The sequence below is a fragment of the Diadema antillarum genome, unplaced genomic scaffold, assembly GCF_040938485.1.
Source record: "Diadema antillarum isolate AM-2024a unplaced genomic scaffold, OU_Dant_1.0 scf00000072, whole genome shotgun sequence".
NCBI lineage: Eukaryota > Metazoa > Echinodermata > Echinoidea > Diadematoida > Diadematidae > Diadema > Diadema antillarum.
The window spans coordinates 465,387-484,341 of NW_027270961.1; the positions used below are offsets into that span (position 1 = coordinate 465,387).

Below are 18,955 nucleotides of genomic sequence, written 5' to 3' on the forward strand. Positions count from 1 at the left end.
AAAATTTTCCAAAGCACTTTCAGCGAAGGAGTCGGAGTCCAACTTGAAGAGCAAGTCTTTGTCTGCCTGACAGCTGTCAAATTCATACAGCTACGTTCAGTGGGTCTGGACTGGAGACTAGTGGGAAAAATTATGGGAAGGGGACATTGCCTCCTGCTGGAGAGAGAGAGAGAGAGAGAGAGAGAGAGAGAGAGAGAGAGACGGAGAGAGAGAAGGGGTGAGAGGGGGAGGGAGGGAGAGAAAAGAAGACAGAGAGACAAAGACAAGGATAGGGAGAGACAGACAGACAGACAGACAGACAATGGAATAGTCCCCTCTTGTTTTATCTAATAATGGTACAGATAACCATGGATCAAGAAATAATGAAAGGGTAGATAAAGATGAAATGAAACAAAACAGTGCAGTTTTTCTTTCATGATGAACTATGTTTCCTAGAATTATATAATATGTGATGGCCTATAATCAAGACAAAAAAATTGCCATTTAATCATTAACCGTTGGTCACGAATCTGGGCAATCATTGAAGACGCCACTTGATCGTTTCAGATGGTGAATAACATGACGTTAGTAATCAAGTCGTGCGCAGTTGTATCTGTAATGAAGAAATTCATGCAGCGTGGGTATTGGATCATGTCTACGTCATGATAAATCACATTCTTGTCGTTGCCGTTCTGGGCCAAGAAATGATAGGGGTGGGAGGGGAGAGAAGGGAGATGTATAACGGGTAGGGAATGTTAGAGAAATCCCTACGGTGCGATTGCATCGACTCTTCACCCCATGGCTCCCGGGGCTCTACCGGCTCATCATCAGTCTGCGGGAGGGCTACTTCATACCAGACGAGTTGACATCTGCTTCGGGGAGGGTCATCACCGCAACCCGCTCGCGACTGCGTCACCTAGCAACGACTGTCAATGGAAATCAACAGCGCTTTCCATCGTGCAGGAGTAGAGTAGTTCGCTTCATCGAACGGACTACCTTGCCGTGTGCAAGATCCCTGTTCATAAGTTATTCTTTCTTTTTTACAGCGAAGAAGTTGGATATCAGAGGTATTACCCTTATACGTAGGAAATCACCAAAGCTATCGCTTACGTACCATCCAAGTTGGCTACTTAGTCGTGCTGGAAGGCCAAAAGGTGCCCATTCAACTATCCGAAAAGCTGTGCAACTATTTACGGAACAGAAAGAGAAGGGAGACGGAAAAGCAGTCGACCATACGATCTATGAATAGGGAAGTAGGGTGCTTCAGGCAGCTCATTGTATGTTCGGATTTGTGCTCTTCTATAGTAACCGCCAAAACTGACAATCACTGCTAAAACCGGTGTTGGTACACAAAACTCGGGCTAGTTGACAAACGGTGATCACAGACGACGTGATCTCAGATATCATACTTCGCGAACTCATACCCGATCGGCAATTCACAGCACAACGCTCGAGCAAAAGATATCAGTTGGCTTATTTAGTGAAACGTCGTCACTCGGATATATAATTTCAGGCCTCATTTTACTTAAATAATAGCAGAAGAATGGTTGGCTCTTAAATTTCGAAATGCACGCGACTTGATCACTAGACGGTCCTGATGTGTTTCTTCAATGAAGTCATCAAGCACCCCCTACAGTGTTTATGTTAATGTGGGTTGGAAACGCAACATTTACACTGGCAGTCTACGCGACGGACCTCTCTTATGGATGGTATGAAGGTAAGTTTCGACTTTCGACTTGAACTCTAGTAGTAAACTGTAATCCATTTTGTAAGTGGTTTGTATTACTCGTGTGTTAGTCTATATGCGGCCCTGTCAACGCCCAGTTTCTTTCAACCTGCATATCACCAAAGTACCGTGTTTGTTGAAGTATGCAGTGTTATATTCACAAGCATTCAGTGAAAGCGCTGACAATATTCAATTGTGACAAACTCTTCCACTCAAATGTCTGTATCATTTACTAGTATTTTTCTCTTTTCTGGGGGGGGGGAGGGGACAGAAATTTAAATTTTCTTTGCTTCCTCGGCTTCCCTTTTTCTGCTTCTCTGCTTCTTGTTTCTTCTTGTTTCTTTTTTTCATCTGCTGTTTTTCTTTGTCCCCTGCTCCTTATACTTTTCCCTTTTCTCATCTTTTTTTTTTGTTCTCCTCACATGACTTTGGTTTTTGCCGAACAATAAATCAAAGTAAATTACAATATTTTGACGCAGATATTCCTTCACAATAGCTTAGTAATCGTGTTCTCGCATCTTCGACGCATGAATTATACGGATATACAAAGCGATAAAGTGCATGGCTCTGTAAGTCTTGTCAGTTTCGTTTGCGGATCTCCACAACTATCCCTTCCCTGTCCTCCTCTTTCATTGTATAGTTGTAATAGAAAGTCTTGAGGAGTGGTAAATCACTCTTTTAGATATCCAACACAAAACCACAACGCACATTTTTATCTTGTTCACACTGAGAACCGCTGACTACCGTGGAATAATAACAGGCCTTCAGGTCTCAACAGTCCTACAGTTCGATAAGACATCAGAACAAGCGGACACCCAAAACTCATTAAACGTGAAAGTGGGACAAGGGGTTTGAACCTGGAAACAAACGCAAGAGTCCTAAAAAAACCACACCTCTGCACGGTTCACGTTGGTACATGTGCAGGCGACCTATGACAAGTCATCTTATTGACAACATTATGTTGCAATATTGATCACTCCTGAAGAATCTTCAGAAGTGAAGGAGGCAGATTAAGAAGAAGAAGACGAGGGAAAAGAATAATAATGATGATGATAATAATAATAACAATAATAATAATAACAATGATAATAATAATAATAATAATAATAAGAAGAAGAAGAAGAAGAAGAATAGACTCCTATGTAATGAAAGGTATACCATGTTTAAGCTGTATTTGGTTTCCATGAAAGGCATTATCGTCACAGATCACGACTCGTATATTTTTCTTTCCATTTCGACAGAATACGATTAGTGCATATTACAAACAATATCTAATTGTATATTTCACCATAAATGACATTCACAGTAACAGCCTGGAAATATTCATATAGGCAGCTATAGTCCCACTAATATTAGAGTATGCACACCCCCATCCGTAGTAACACAAAGAACCCCCGCAGGGTGAATGGTTGCAACCAATATGCACTTGAATGTCACTGGCGTATATTCATCTCTTTTTGTTTATCGCAACGATTGTATTACAGCCACTTCGTGTGTGCAGCTTATATGTCTGATCAAAGGTGATCATAAATGCGTGAGACGTGTTGCCTTGTGCAAATACATGTATACAAAAATATGTTTGCACACAGCGATCAGTAGGGGGGAAACAGAGTCATGCTACACGATTTTTGGTGCACACCGCATATTGTACAGTGTAAACACAAACCTGCGACGCATGGTTACGAATTTCAGCGTCGCGAGTGGAGGTCGGGTAACATCAAAATTTGTCAGCTGCGGACCTGGATTATGGACATGTGTTCTTGAAGGGTTTTTAATTCGTAGATTGAATGGATGCAGAAATAGCAGAGGCACACATCAATGAAGTATTAGGAATATTCGGACAATCCGTGTACAAGTTATGAAATTACAAAGTTTTAGTGCCAGGTCCCTGTGCGCTCATCGCACAATGAGAATTCGGAAGGCTGCAACAATTCGTGATGTTGCAGTAGTTGAAATCAATATCTAGTTTAATGATATACATGTTAAAGAGAACTCCTCAAAGTTTATTTTTTAAGTGAAAAGTATACATCCCCTCAACTTATGACTGACATAGTTATGTTGATGATAGTATTATTTCCTCTGTCTTCTGAAGCAGGCAATACAAGACTGTGCTCTTACAAACGTGTAGAAAACTATATAGAACACCGTGCTACATTATAGTGACTAGTCGACCACCCTGATCAACCAAAAGTTGATAATCATAATGTGAAAGGTTTAGACAGCAACAATCACGGGATGTCAAGATAGTGCAACGGCACTAACAAGATATAACCAGAACTCCGAAAGAAGAAAATTTTGGTGCAAAGTGAACAGAATTTCCTTGACTTATCACTAACATACATTAGGCCTAATCTATAGCAACATTTGGGGACCTATACGTCCTCACTTAACATATTTTTTAAAGTTTTTTTTTCCTTCACTGTCTCTTTTTATTCATATGATTGAAGAAAGAAATGTGGTTTTTTTTTTGATGGATTTAATGAAAACTATCGTTTTCAGATGGTACAGTGTATAGGTCCTATACATAACAGTTGACATCATAATCACAGTGTTCAATGTATCAAGAAGCTTTGATAGAGTATTGCAATTTGAGATATCTTATCTGTTTTGATAGCCTATACACGTAGTTTGATTATGAGAATTTTTTCTTGTATCATTTATATTTCCCCTCATTTTTAATTTTTTTATTTCTTTTTGAAATCAAATTCAGTGGTCTTTCCTGTCTTGATAGTACACCCTGTGATGATCGCAGATACGACAAAGTGTCATGTTGTTTTTCTTATACATTACAAATTGCTTGCTAAAACAATGTTAATATAGATAAACAAATAAATATGATAGTGAGTGTGTAAAAAACACCCACCTAAACATATGGGTATATGATTTCTGGCCAGAAGCCATTTGGTCCATTTTAACTTGTTTTTCTGTCATTTTGAAATGCATGACTACAGGGAGCCTGTAATGGACCCTCACTGTAGATAAGATCGCTATTAATTCGCGAAGTCTTTCCGCCAAAAATCAATACTTACGCTATTCACATCTATTTTTGACTCATTTTTCCAGTGAAAATTTTGCTGTGCGATCGGAAAGCCAGCAATTCAGGATCTCAGACAAAGACATGATGCAAAAGGGAAATACTTAAAGAAAAATATCTGTAGAAGCATACCAAAGGCGGCTTATCATACAGGTGCTATTTAGAATCGATTATCCGAACACTATAGCTCTACGGCAAGCAGGTAGTACAAGTCTATGGAATACCCATCACATAGATACCGTTTTTTCAGCCGCGATTGAACTTTGTCGAGTGATCTACATTTTTGTCCGATTATTCATAGGCCTACATCATGAGTTGTGTTCAGTCTTGTCGATCTTCACGCACAGTTACACACACACACACACACACACACACACACACACACACACACACACACTTTTTTAACAATTCTTTATTAGAATTTCGTTCAATTTCATATCACAAAATTCACGTTCACAGAAACAAAAACAAAACATTATACAACGACAAACTGCATTATACACAAACATTGTGCAAAATAATGTCAATCTTACATTATACAAAGACAAAATACAGTAAACACAAACATTGTGCAAATAATGTCAATCTTACATTGTGACTCTTTTTTTTAGCAAAATAATCGAAATCCGTTTTTTCTTTTTTTTACACACATCTCGCAAAATGTCCGCCAAACGGGGACATGATAATTTGCTCAAAGCAACTGGGCATATTCCATTACACAAGCACACACACACACACACACACACACACACACACACACACTCGTTGCACACACACATCACCAGGAAATAGAAAAGGAAGGACAGAAACATTCACGATGCAACTGGAGGACTCCTGAGAGACAGATTTTATTTGAAAAAAAAACCAACAACAACAAACAATTCAATATTCATTATTTCTGATCAAGACGTTTGATTTCATGTTATAATACTTATTGATGACGTCGTCGTTATACAGACTGTACAAGCTTTATAACAGGTACAGAAGATACCAAATGTTCAGCTGTGTGCTATTTTATGTGTTTTTGAATAATTGTTTTACAGCGTTGATAGGGAGCAGTTATAATTTATGTATAATTATGAATGAACCTTATCAATGAAAGTCTAAATTAATGATTGAAGTTTAAATGAAATTATAGCATGCCCAAGAACCTGGAAAAATTAAATTTGGAGGTTAGATATCAAACTTACATTTACCGTAATCCCCTATAATTCTCGTTTCTGTCGGGCCTATTCATTCAGTAGTAAATGATTGCCCTTGGTTAGCTATTGATTGCATAGGATGATGTTACGCGGCCCAGATTAAAACGAGCAAGGTGCAACATGACCGTCGTGAATGTCGCCACTCTTTCTCTGTTAAATCTTGAAATAAGGCCAAACATTCCTGTGGTTGCCATAGAGGGTTTCTATGTAACCATGAATCCGTGTTTCAATCGATTCCTATTAGATTTCAGCAATAGAAACAGCAAAAATCGATTGACCAGCAATTATGGTATACCAGAACCACTGCCCTCAAATACTGAGCATAGTGGTGAAGTGAGATGAAAGCAACAGTGGAGTTAATGTGATAAGTACTTGTTGTGTTCTACTAATTGCTGCTATGGAATCTGTAGAAAACGCGTTGATTACTATATTGTTACATTTTTATATTGTTACACTAATATTTTCGAACGGGCGCTCTTATAGAAAATTAATGGAAATAATAACGAAATTGCGTAGCTGTGTTTGGGAAGTAGTGATGCACAGCTGTATGTTGCGGGTTTGAAGGCTTCTTGTGCCCATTCTAGCGTGTGCTACATTGTTAGTTGACAGTGGTGATAACCTATCACTAGTCACAATGGTAGCTAGCTAACCACTCTGCACTAATTTGTCTTCATAAAATTCATATGCACCTGCCCCACCGGAGAGCTCCATCACCCAGAACAATGCCCCATCTGACGTAGACCGGTATTACATCGATCTGTAACTGTAATCGAACTGGCGACAGGCAACGAAATGCACCATTGCTTCATTTATCATGAGAGTGACGTAGGTCGGTGAACACTCAAGATGATACCCTATTTCAATGTGCGCCACCCCGAGACCCTGCGTCAAGTTAACCCGTCTGAAACTGTGTCAGTGAGATAAATCTTGTGCAACAGGCCCGGAGAATTTAATCAAAATAAGTGGCGGCAGTCTGGTGTGTGTGTGTGTTTGTGTGTGCGTGTGAATGTTGAACGTGCCGCCACTGCCTCTATACATTTGGATCCTTTAAAGGGGCATTCCGGACGATTTTCATAATTTCACATCATGTAGTACATAAATCAACAGCTCCTTGTATAGATCCGTGGAATTTATTGTGGTCCTTGAGCAGAAAAACCAATAGATTGAAAATCTTAAACAAATTACACTGAACAGTGTTGATGACATCAGAGCCTCATATATTTCAGAAATGTAGCAGTGTAATTCCATTACAATACTGCTTGCTCAACAAGTTCACCTGTGAAAAATCCATGAATACCTTCTTCTTTTGTTCTGCTTCCTTGAGCCCCAACTCATGCATTCTTATGGTGAGGCTGTCGTGTCATCATCCTTGTTCATTGCAATTCATAATATATTTTGAAAACATTCTCATTACTTATCCCAATCACTATAATTTCTGAAACTCTGTACTCAGTTTGACTAATTTATAGTTGTTCAAATGTAAAAGTCTGAAAATCACCCGGAGGTCCCCTTTAATGGAAATACTAGTTCACTATGATCGCCTCCCAATGCTTAATGTGCATAGTCTCTTAATGATGTGTGAATAGTCCTGATAGAAATCTTGTGTAATTTCTGATACCAAATATCATGATCGGGAGGCATTTGAATTGGAAAAAAGGAAGAACAATAAAGTGTTGCACTGTATCACCAAATCGAGAGACGCTTTTATCCCAAGCTTCACAAACGTTCTCCTGCTAGGAAACTGATGTGAATTTGTGAGAGCTATAGCAACGGATGATGTCATTCGACGAGCCTTTGTCAATATCACAGTCACTTCTTCTAATTGATAATCTCCTTTGCTCTCTAAAGAAAAGCAGAGAAATATGACGATTTTTAGCAAAGAATATGAGGAGACTTGTGGCAAAGTATAGAAAATCATATGTCCGATGACTATAGTCATAAATATGGCAAGTTTGGGGTAAGACATCATCACACACTTCAGGCATTTTCTTACAGGCACCCAGTGTATACATGATTTCTGTCGACAGGTTAGTACATTAAACAAAAGTCTTTGGCAGTGCTCTTTCCTAACATGTTTTAATAGCATTTCAATCTGTTCTTACGACCACTGAACAGAGTCCCGTCCCATCTCCTCCCCTCCTCCTCCTTTCCCCTCCTCCTCCTCCTCCACTCCTCCTCCTTCTCCTCCTCCTCTTCCCCTCCTCCTCCTTCTCCTCGTCCTCCTCCTCCTTCTTCATCTTCTTTGTGAAACATTCATTTCTTTCCGACTATAATATAGCCAAAAGTTAAACTGTATCTGCCGCGAGAGTGGGAACATCATTCATATTCTTTAAATACTCAACTAGATTCTATGGGCACGGCATGCTGCTTCTGCAACCCAACAACTTCCCTGTCCAGCCCCAAACGAGTTGGCCCGCCACCTCCAGTCTACTGGGTCTCTCCATAGTGCTCTATCCCCCTCCCCCATGCATTTATACCAACTCTGCTTTCTCCCTTTAATGTTTGTCTCGTCAGTAGTAAACAGTATAATCTAACATGGGTATTATGAAAACGAGGAGTTAAAACAACACGAACCCTTCAAAGGAAACCCCAAGATCATATTGACATCATCGATCCTAATGTTACAAGAAAATCGATAGAGAACATGATCGCGTTACACCCCAACAGACGGCATTTGACGGCATATAGACGGCACATCGTGCCATGCAACGTTAGCAGATACGGCCTCATCAATAATGCATAGTGCATTCGCACGCTGTGAAACACAGTTTTGAAAAGGTTTCTCATTGTATGTACGATTAAGAGAGCATGTTTCTCCCAATCCCACACTCATGTGTCTTCAGCATCGGCTTATAGCTTGTCAGTGTGAAGGAAAAGTAACAGCTACGATTTTCGATTAAGCTTGTTTCCAGTAAACAATGAATACGTAGTCACTAAGCGATATCAGATGAAACTAACTCAGGATGTGGTTCTTGATGTCTTGATTCGTCGAAAGTTTTTTCACCTTCCCTGGGGATGTGATTGTGTAAACTCAACACCGAGCGTACGCACTGTCGTGACTGTGGAATGACAGGAGTGCCGAGTTACGCACGTACATGTATAGGGAACGAGAGGAGGTGGGAGGAGGGTAGCCTGGGAGGCATGGCGGATGTGTTGCCCTGGTAACAATCTTTCAACCGATTAACTATCGATAGAGATGAGATCGTGTCATCCTCAATGAGCCTGTCTGAACACACAGTTAGCCGCCACGTGCTTGACCTTCTTCTCAAGGGAAAGGTAAAACGAGCATCGTGCTCTCAAACTTACATTTTTATTTCTTGCGTTGTTATCGATGACAATTGTATCTGTAAGAGAGTTACCGTTTTCTTCATGTGATGGATTTTATGCAAGCTGCTGTATAGTTATATCGCATTAGTTTCCGTTGAGATTTTCTTGTACTAATGTTCTTGTATAGTCTTTTACATCACTATTAATGCTTATGTCGGCTTTGGTCGAGATGAAATATTACCATAACGTCCGACTGGTTGATAGTCTGTTTGTTTTTTCTTCTTCTTCTTCTGCTGATGATGTCGGAATATCATGCCAAAACTGGTCTCAAATTAAGTTCGAAAGATACCACGGTGATTACAGGGACGCATAGTATTCGCCATCAGAGATGGTTTGCCATAACAGATACAATTAAAGATAATTCAAAGCTGTTTTTAATCGATAGATTTTTATGAATATTGTTGCCGCATATATGGTCAATTCTCTTGTAGCAGTCTTTGCTTCCACGTCCTCCGAACAGGGTATTCATCAAATATCTCACGGGAATCCCGAATGTTCAACCCCGACCCCCCCCCCCCCATCACATTAATATAAGAAAATATTAGTTATGAGGTAAATGTGATGCTGTAACCGTGCACATGGTGTATGATATGCACAATATTATCGTTATGTCGATCGATTTATACACATTTTACATCATGTCGAAGTGCTTATGAGCAGATTTCTGTTACAGACCACCCCCAACAAAAGTTTCTGTGTGCTATAAGCTTGCTTTCGAGATGTCTAGATACTGAGCTCTTTCTTATCAGAATGCATGATAGAATGAAAGAATGGTCCTGTGTAAATCTCTTCGATTATCAGTGACTGACATGGCTTCAATTTACAACACCTATAAGCAATCAAAATGCCACTGTTTCAGAGTGGTGCCGTCACCTACCACATTATGCAGATTAAGTGACGTGGTGATGACGTCAGGGCATCAAGTCGCCTATTAACCCTCATTCTGATCTTCACTAAATTTTGCTTTTGAACATGAAATCAAATTTAAAAATGTGTAACCTTCACATCAAATTTCAGTATACTGTATAATATTGCAATAGCCTGATTCAAGTCGCTAAATCATATATAAGACCAAAACGTAAGTTTATATAGGTATTTACATATTTTATAAATTTTATAACGGAAGAGACTTGTGACTTGATAGCACCATTCCCACATCTTGTTTGCATAATATGAAGAGCTAGCAACGAAAAGGCGCTAAATCCATTGAAATGTTGGATTTAGCGCCTTTTGGAAGCAAGTTCTTCATATAGTGATCGCGACCAGTAACACAATCACTTTGTGGTTGAAAACGTGACTGCGAACATTGTAAATTCTGATTTTGTTTTTCTTGCCATGTACGATTTGGACGAAACTAATTCAATTCTGTTTTCCTTAGTTTACCCTAGTTGCATGTAGCAAACAACTATATAGAACGTACTGGGGAATTGCATTTAACTTCATATGGTATACATGAATGCATTTCCAGTGATGTCAGCCTGTGTGTAAGTTTGTATGCATGTATAGTGAACATATACGAAATTTGGTCTCAAGACGTGAGGTATGTTTTCAACAGTCTCCCTTTCCTTCAGTGATAAAAAGTATCAAACATCGCGCTGACGCAGTCTCACAAAATCAGTATCACTTATATTCACTTCTACACATCGTCGCTTGACTATATTCACTTAGTTTGTCTCTATGACAATTAATTATCATCATAATTATTGTAATAAATTTTTGAATTTTTGGTGACACAACATATGCTCCTTCGACAACTGTTGCTCCGGTCTTATTTTCTCCGAGGACTTAAGGTCAGTGTTAGGGTTGTCATGGGTTTTAGGTTTTGTTTGATGTGAGGATTAAAGGGATCGTATAGTCTTGGTTGAGACCTGATTTCAGGTTTCTAACATTCTTTTGGTGAGAATGATAATGAGAAGCCTCTTATGAAATATGAAAGAGCATGTGATTCCATGAGGAATTCAATGTTTATTTGATGAAAATTGGTTTTGAAATGGCTGAGATATCCAAAAAAGAGCGATTCTAATAAAATGTGGGACCCACACTTTATTACGATCGCTTTGTTTTACTTTGTTTTTGGATGTTTCAGTCATTCCAAACCCGATTTTCATAAAATAAACTTTGATTTCCTCTTAAAATGGTATGCTCTGTACTATTTCATAAGTGTTTTCTTGGTATCTCGCAAAAAGTTAAAAGCCCAATTCTCATCTCCACCAATACTGTACCATCCCTTTAAGGTTAGGGTTATGTTTGTTGGTAGGTTTATTTTTGGCTAAGCGTGCAGATATTTCATTGGAACAATTGTCGCAGGAGCAAACTAATGTCATGGAACCGTTGAATTTATGACCTCGATGTCACATTTTGGTTTCAATCAATCTATATAGTTACTTTTATTGGTTTACTTCGACGCGATTTGTAGGTATACGATTGATCACGTATGTGTATTCTATTCATAATTCCTTGCAGTCAGGAAAACGCTTAGTGTATGTCTGTCTTTTACATTAGCCCATCAAAGTGGTGTTAAGTCATTATTCCTTCACTAAGCTATCTTCGTCCAGATATCATTCTTATTGGGCGCTGCTCCAGCTTGAGATATAACGCCTTCTTGGTTTGCAATCTTAAGCAATCATTTTGTGACCATCCGTTCTGCAAATATGGAGAAGAATCAATAATGGCGTGAGGGGGAAGCTAAGAATATCCTTGTCGAGTCAGAAGAAGAATTGAGGGTATCCTTACGTCCTTAGGACGGATTGTTTTGTTTGCCCCCTAGATGAGCAAATGTTGACCAACTGGACACCTGTACACCATATTGTCGGTAGAGGGCTCAATTTTTTCTATCTTCGTTAGACGCGGTTACGTGCATGCTGGTTTTGCAAGGTTGTGGGGATTCGATATTTGCACAGAATAATACACCGGCAGTGTTTGCTGGACCAGCACGCATCGATTTCTTGTTCCTAACACAACTTTTTGATTGTCTCTGAAATAAGACAACCCGCAACATTCATGAGAAAGAATTGACTGAAAGCCAAAGTTGAACAAAGGATACAAGCTTTGCTTGTTGGTGACCGATCGATTTGTTGATGGTACATTACTGAATAATCGAACACTAAAATGCCCTTGGTTCTGCGCTATATCAACAACATCGATGAGAACTCCAAATAGGTATTCATTATCAAGCAATCACCAGATAGCAACGTGATAGAAATTTGCCAATTCTTATCAATTCGAGGATGGTGCGACAAAGCGTTCCCACTTCCCGAGGTCAACTACTTTAAAATCCGGTGTTTCAATAATTTACTCCCGTTTCTCTCGTCGACAAGTATGAATATCTGACAGACTGAGCATAAATGTGATGGAAATATCGAGTTTTTCCACGGCGTGCCGATTGACTTCATTAATCAAATTACACTTTGATTGATACGAAACTTTAGCTTTTACACAAAATAAAAGGACTTTTCCATGCCAGTCATGTTGCTTTATCAGCAAAGAAAGTGTAGGAGCAAAATTTGTTAAACTACTTGACATTAATTTTGCTCAGTTATTTTTTTTTTAAGTAAAGTGGATTGGAAAGGTGAGAAGAGAGAAAACGAGAGAGAATTCAAACTGTGGGAATCTTCTAAAAAGGAAAGGAGATTCGTGCAAAGAAAATAACAATATTTTTGATGTTGAGGAATCGTTAAGCAAGCTGTGGAATTGTCCGAAATGTCCGAGCGGAGTTGGATCAAATGTGTATGTGTGTGTGCGTGCGTGGGGGAGGGGGGGGGGGACAGAATCGATACTTGGACAAGACTGGGCATTAACACGAGAGGAGGTCACCAGAGTGATGAATTTAAATGTCCAGTCTCGTCCCCGGGAATTCATACAGCTTTGGGGCAGAATGTTGACCAGAGGTAATCTGTTTGAAGCTCACTGGTGGGCACGTCACTCACCCATGTCATGTTCTTCTGACATACGATGGCTGGAAATGTTTGAATTCGTCCTGGTGTTAGGTAAACATTGCCCTAAAAGGTAATACAAGAAGTCTTCATTTGTCTAACACCGCAGGCATCTCGAAAGGAATTGAAGCGTTGAATGTTTACTCTCAAGGTAAATTACATCACACCTGCTACCTTTATAGTTATTAATGCAACATCAAGCTAGTTGGCGGGGGGGGGGGGGGGGGGTCCTTACGTGGTGACAGTAACAGGATTATTTTAACTTAAAAAAAAAAACACACACACGCGACATTACAATATTCCTTTATAGCCATGGACCGGTAGTTTGTTATTATCATTTCAAAGTCGCCTATACAATCAAAGAATCACGTATATAAAAGATGACTGCATGACATGTGATGCCATAAGACAATAAATAAGTAATTCCATCATCGATTGCTGTGGGCGTAATTGCATTAATTTTTGTATATACGTTAATATGAAACAATACTACGTCTGAGTGAGTATAGTGGGGTTTTTTTCTCTCATGAACAGTGTCAATTAATGGAAATTTATCAGTCAAAAATTAACCCTTGCCACAGTGCACGATTAGTCTTGGAAGATCGAATTACTACTGGGTCTATCTACTTGAACCGCTGCTAAGAAACGTTTTCAATACATTTATCGGGTTTTTTTAAATACAGAGTATATAGGAGGTCTATAAACATGTTAAAGATTTTTGTGTGTGACGACAAACAAAGTCAATGCAACTGATACTACTTCATACCATTTTAGTAAATCAGTTACAGGAGAAATACATGTAGGCTTACGTCTTGTTATGTAAACTGCTATGTCTGTTGGAGAAGGGGCGGTAATTGTTGTCTTGGTCGAGTACCGCAGTTAATCGATGAATTCGGTCGAAACAGAGTTTCTATTCCTTGTTACTCACTAATCCTTAGAAACCTGAAGAACGTTGTTTAGTCTGGCAGAGAAAATCGGAGAATACTCACACAACGCATGAAGTAACTTTTAGTGACAGAACGTTGCCACCACTGTTATAATTGCTAGAAAGTGAGTTTCTATATATACACATTCATGTATGATAAACACGAGAGAGTTTGACGGTGTTGTATCATTTTGCCAGCGTCATTTCTATAACAATGTTTGCATTTAGCAATAGTAAAGCGAGCCTTCACGATAATCATTTTTATGTCAGGATTTTAATCTCATCAACAAGGAATAAACGATAATTCTGGAAAAGCAAGAACAAGCCCTTTACTCCTCAAACAAGCCCGCTTTATAGAAATCTCCGTATATTCTGGATGAGGTAACCACCAATATCAACTGTTTAGCTGAATTTATTTCCACTTTTTTCATCTTGTCTTCCCCAAAACGGAATACACAATAAATGAAAAAAAAAATCAAAATACACACGAAATGCTGAACTCTCGCTTTCGGCATGATGATACCCAAAATTTTGAGTAAAGAATTCTATACGCAATACATTTTGTGTACAATGAAGATATTAATATATCTGGTGGAAAAATTGAACAACACGCGTCTGAACCCGAAGTGCTTGTGCGATTTAGGTCTCCAAAAGACAAAACAAACCTCTAAAAAACGCTTACATAATGCATAAGAAATGAGTTTTTAACAAAATCAAACAAAACAAGCAAAAATGGAAGAGGTTGAAGAGGAAGAGGAGTTCCTCCAACACTGGTGGCTGGCGAAGACTATGGTAGAGGGGCTCTCCGGGGCACATCTACATAAATACTGTAATGGAACAATACTCTATACACATTATGATACATCATGTCAGTAGTAGTTCACAGAAAATTTCAGAACATACAATGTACCACGTGTTAGCTGTCATTTTCATGATTAGCTTGAGAAATGTTTATTTTTCATCTCGTTTGTTTGAGGTACAGTGTATATGTATAACTTGTTGTTGACGCTGTTTTTTCCCCTGAGCATTATACCCATGTTAAGTCTTTTCGATCCCTCTAACAATTAGTAATTGTTCTCACCTCACAACACGTTATCGACATTGAACTTAAACTATGGATTTCCTTAAGCCCATAGATTCAAACGAGTAGAGAAAGGAAACGTCGTACTCGCGGGGTTTATGACGCATGTAGTACTGTAGCATAATAGGTTAAAAACCGAGTATTCTTCGCTGAATACGTTCGAGTTATGACATAAATTATTTGGGATTGAGTAATATTATATAACTATTTTACCCCCTGTGTCACAGAAGCTACATTTCTGTGGTCATGGAGCTGTTGGTTGTTGTGACTTAATTATCAGTTTTTACTATTAATGGTCAATGTTCTCCAAGTATAAGAGTGAAACATTAAATTTTACTCGAATCCTTTATTGTTTATTGATTTATTGTTCAGGTTGCAAAATTGTAACAAAAATCACTTATGTTAATCTATTTAATATGTATATATTTCATTATTGATCTACAATTGATTCTTAAAACGGCAACTCGTTTTGGAAGACAGAAGTTCATGTTTTTCTCTGAAATTTGCATTATGTATGTAAGACCACTTTTTTTTTTTTTTGCTGTTGTGCGAATTTAATGAATTCAAATTCAATTTGACCTGTTTAAGACCAGTTTTAATCTTTTATAAGATGTGCAGTAAAATACAGGGGTATCAATATGACGGTGAGAATAATTAGAATGGTTATATTTTGTGCAGCAACATTCTGCAAAAACATGATGGGTTAACCATCAAGCATTCGTTTGGGTTGAGGAAAGGAAAGACTGCGCAATATGGTATGTTGGATTAGGACATTTGCTGAATAATCTTTGTTTAATCAAAATTTCATGTCAACTGGTTGTATCGTGTCCGGTGATGTCTGAGGCAAAGGACCACCACATCAGCAGGTTTGAATATGAGTGGGGGCGCTGTGGCATAGTGGACAAGACTCCCTACTCCCAAACGGAGGACCCGAGTTCGATTCCCGCTCAGTGCTTACGTCCTTGAGCAAAATGTTTTTACCCACATTGTCCCTCTCGACCCAGGTGTATAAATGGGTACCTGGCAACGCTGGGGTAATAATAATGGCAGAGCCCTCTGGTAGAACAGTGGCAACACTGTACACTGTAAAAAATTTGTTTAGTTTCTAAACACCTAACTAAACACTTTTCTGTGACAGTTTAAAAACACTGCGACGCGTTTATTTATTAAACATGTTTACGAACTAAACACATGCTGTGTTTATTTTCAGCACACCCGAGGTGTTTATCACACACACATGTTTATGTTTTAAACGGTTCTGATGTTTAAAAACTAAACACCTGCTCTGTTTATAGCCTAAACACCAAACGTTTACACCTTAATCACTCACAGTGTTTAAATACTAAACACCGCACAGTCACATAATCACCCACAATGTTTAAGATCTAAACACTAAACCAAAAAATAAACATGACGCACTGTTTACAATGTAAACACTGCGACATGTTTATTCGCTGTGACAGATTAAAAACACTGCGACATGTTTATTTGCCATTTTAGTGTTTATTCTCAGAACACATGCCTGATTTTTAGATCGATCACAAAATTGCATACACTAAACATGTGACATGTTTACATATTAAACATCGCAATTTCTCAGTGTTTATATGAGACATGTTTACATCTTATACATGCTGAGTGTTTATATGAGACATGTTTACACATCATACATGGTAATTTCCACGTGTTTATATGAGACATGTTTACACATCATACATTCATACATGCTAATTTCTACGTGTTTAAATGAGACATATCATCATGCATGTTAATTCCCATGTATTTATTAATGTAAAGTGGATTGTTTCCACTTTTTTTTTTTTTTTGCATGGAATGAGATAAACGCATAACATTATAATTATAGAATTAAATTTACCCAGTATGTACCAAATCATCAGCACACTTACATCGCAAAATACCAGGGAAGACCTGGGTTAGCTTTCACAAACATTTTGGCTACAAGAGTCAAAGGCAATTCTCTGAATGCAAGTTATCAAAACATCAGTCAAAGCTTGGGAAATATCTGATGAATAATAAGTTAAAATCCTTTAAAGGGGAAATCGAGTCCAATAAATAAGATAGTCTGATAAAATAGAGTAAAATCTTACAAGTTTAACAGTAAAAATTTTAATGAAAATCGGATGAAAAATAAGGAAGTTATAAAATGTTGAAGTTTTGCTAATTTCTGCAAAGCAGTTAAAAGTGGATATGAATATGCAAATGAGTGAGTTGACCATGCCATAACCTCACAATTTTTCGTTGATCGTGTACAAAAAAAAAAAAAAAATGATGAAATTCAATGTTTATGTTAATGAAATGTGAAACATTATGGTATTGCTGGTTGAATAACTTCAGAAAAGTGATCAGTTAGATATATCAGGACTTGAGCTTCGGGAATAATTGCGTTTGAATGAAAAACTTGAAATTAAGTAAGTTGTGAGGGAATGACATGCCCACGTTGCCATTTGCATATTCACATCAACCATTCAAGAATTGTTTCCTCAAAAATTAGCGAAACTTCAAAATGTCATAACTTCCTGATTTTACATCCGATTTCGATCAAAATTTTACCAATGAACTCTTAATATTTTACTCTTTCTTATCAGACTAACTTGTATTGGACTGGATTTCCCCTTTAAATATTGCCATGTTTTGCTATACGACACAATACTGAGTTAAATGCAAGATACCTGGGAGTCACTGGCCTGTACACGAAGACGTAAATGAAATTCTCTCCTATACACACAGTAAAGTTTGTATATGCAGGAAATGGCATACAACTCATTTTGGAGAAAAAAAATATTGCATTTAACAATTACTTTTCAGTCACATGTAATTCTTGGCCTACTTTCAAGAATTGCCGTCTTTCTACTATATTATTCAGAACTAATTCTTAGTATTGTAAAACAAACTAATAAACTTGTTGATTGTGAATTGCAACTCAACGCTTCGGAAGCTTGACATGTATGTAACACCTCCAGGAACATAACTGCAGTCTATATATGAACAAATCCATGCCGACCTTGACGATTGCATCAATTATTGGCAAAGTGCTTTGGGGTGTACCCGAACCAGATTAGCTCACGGCAAATTATACCATGCACAATGGTCGTATTGGTACTGATCAGGGAGTGTAGATGATGCACTCCATCATAAGGAGACCCAAAAAAAAAAAAAAAATGTTTTCATTGTATTTAGCCTGTGGTGAACATCTGCACTCCCTGATCAGTACCAATAATGGAACTTAAATACATACATGATTATTGTTCTTTTCACTGCGACGATCACTGAAAGTACATGTAGGCTAACAGTACTGTATGGATTTTCACTTTTGCTATTTTGAGAGAAATATTAGAATGTTAGTGGATTTCAAGGAGTGAGTGAGAAAAAACTTCCACCTTGCTAGAACCTTGGAGAAAGAAGTCAAACTCAATGGGTATACATGAATAGTCTATTAGAGTCTAATCAGTCTCATCATACTCCACATAATCATGGTATGGAGGGCTACTTTCAATCTCGACACAGCAGAGTTTTTTTTAAAATAATGCATTGCAACTGGAGGCGGGAGGGTATGCAAGGCTGTCATGAACACGCGATGTGATAAGCAAGACTCCTCCCTTGTCAATTTGTCAGTCAGTTGCAAGACTCCTCCCTATTCTCCATGCATGTTGTACTACATTTCTAATACATCTCTCCATGTGACCGATTTCAAGAATATCTCAGAAAGAAAATATTAACTACCGAATACT

At 38.2% G+C, this 18,955-nt stretch overlaps 1 protein-coding gene across 1 annotated transcript in view; it reads left to right on the top strand.

Annotated features, from left to right (window-relative positions):
• The first annotated feature begins 1,069 nt into the window (after positions 1-1,069).
• Positions 1,070-18,955, top strand: part of LOC139717215 (uncharacterized) — a 34,109-nt gene continuing 16,223 nt past the window's right edge. Inside the window, exon 1 of the mRNA XM_071628715.1 lies at positions 1,070-1,696. Coding sequence (XP_071484816.1) covers positions 1,682-1,696 — 15 coding nt within the window. The 5' untranslated portion in view covers positions 1,070-1,681. The remainder of the gene's footprint in view (positions 1,697-18,955) is intronic.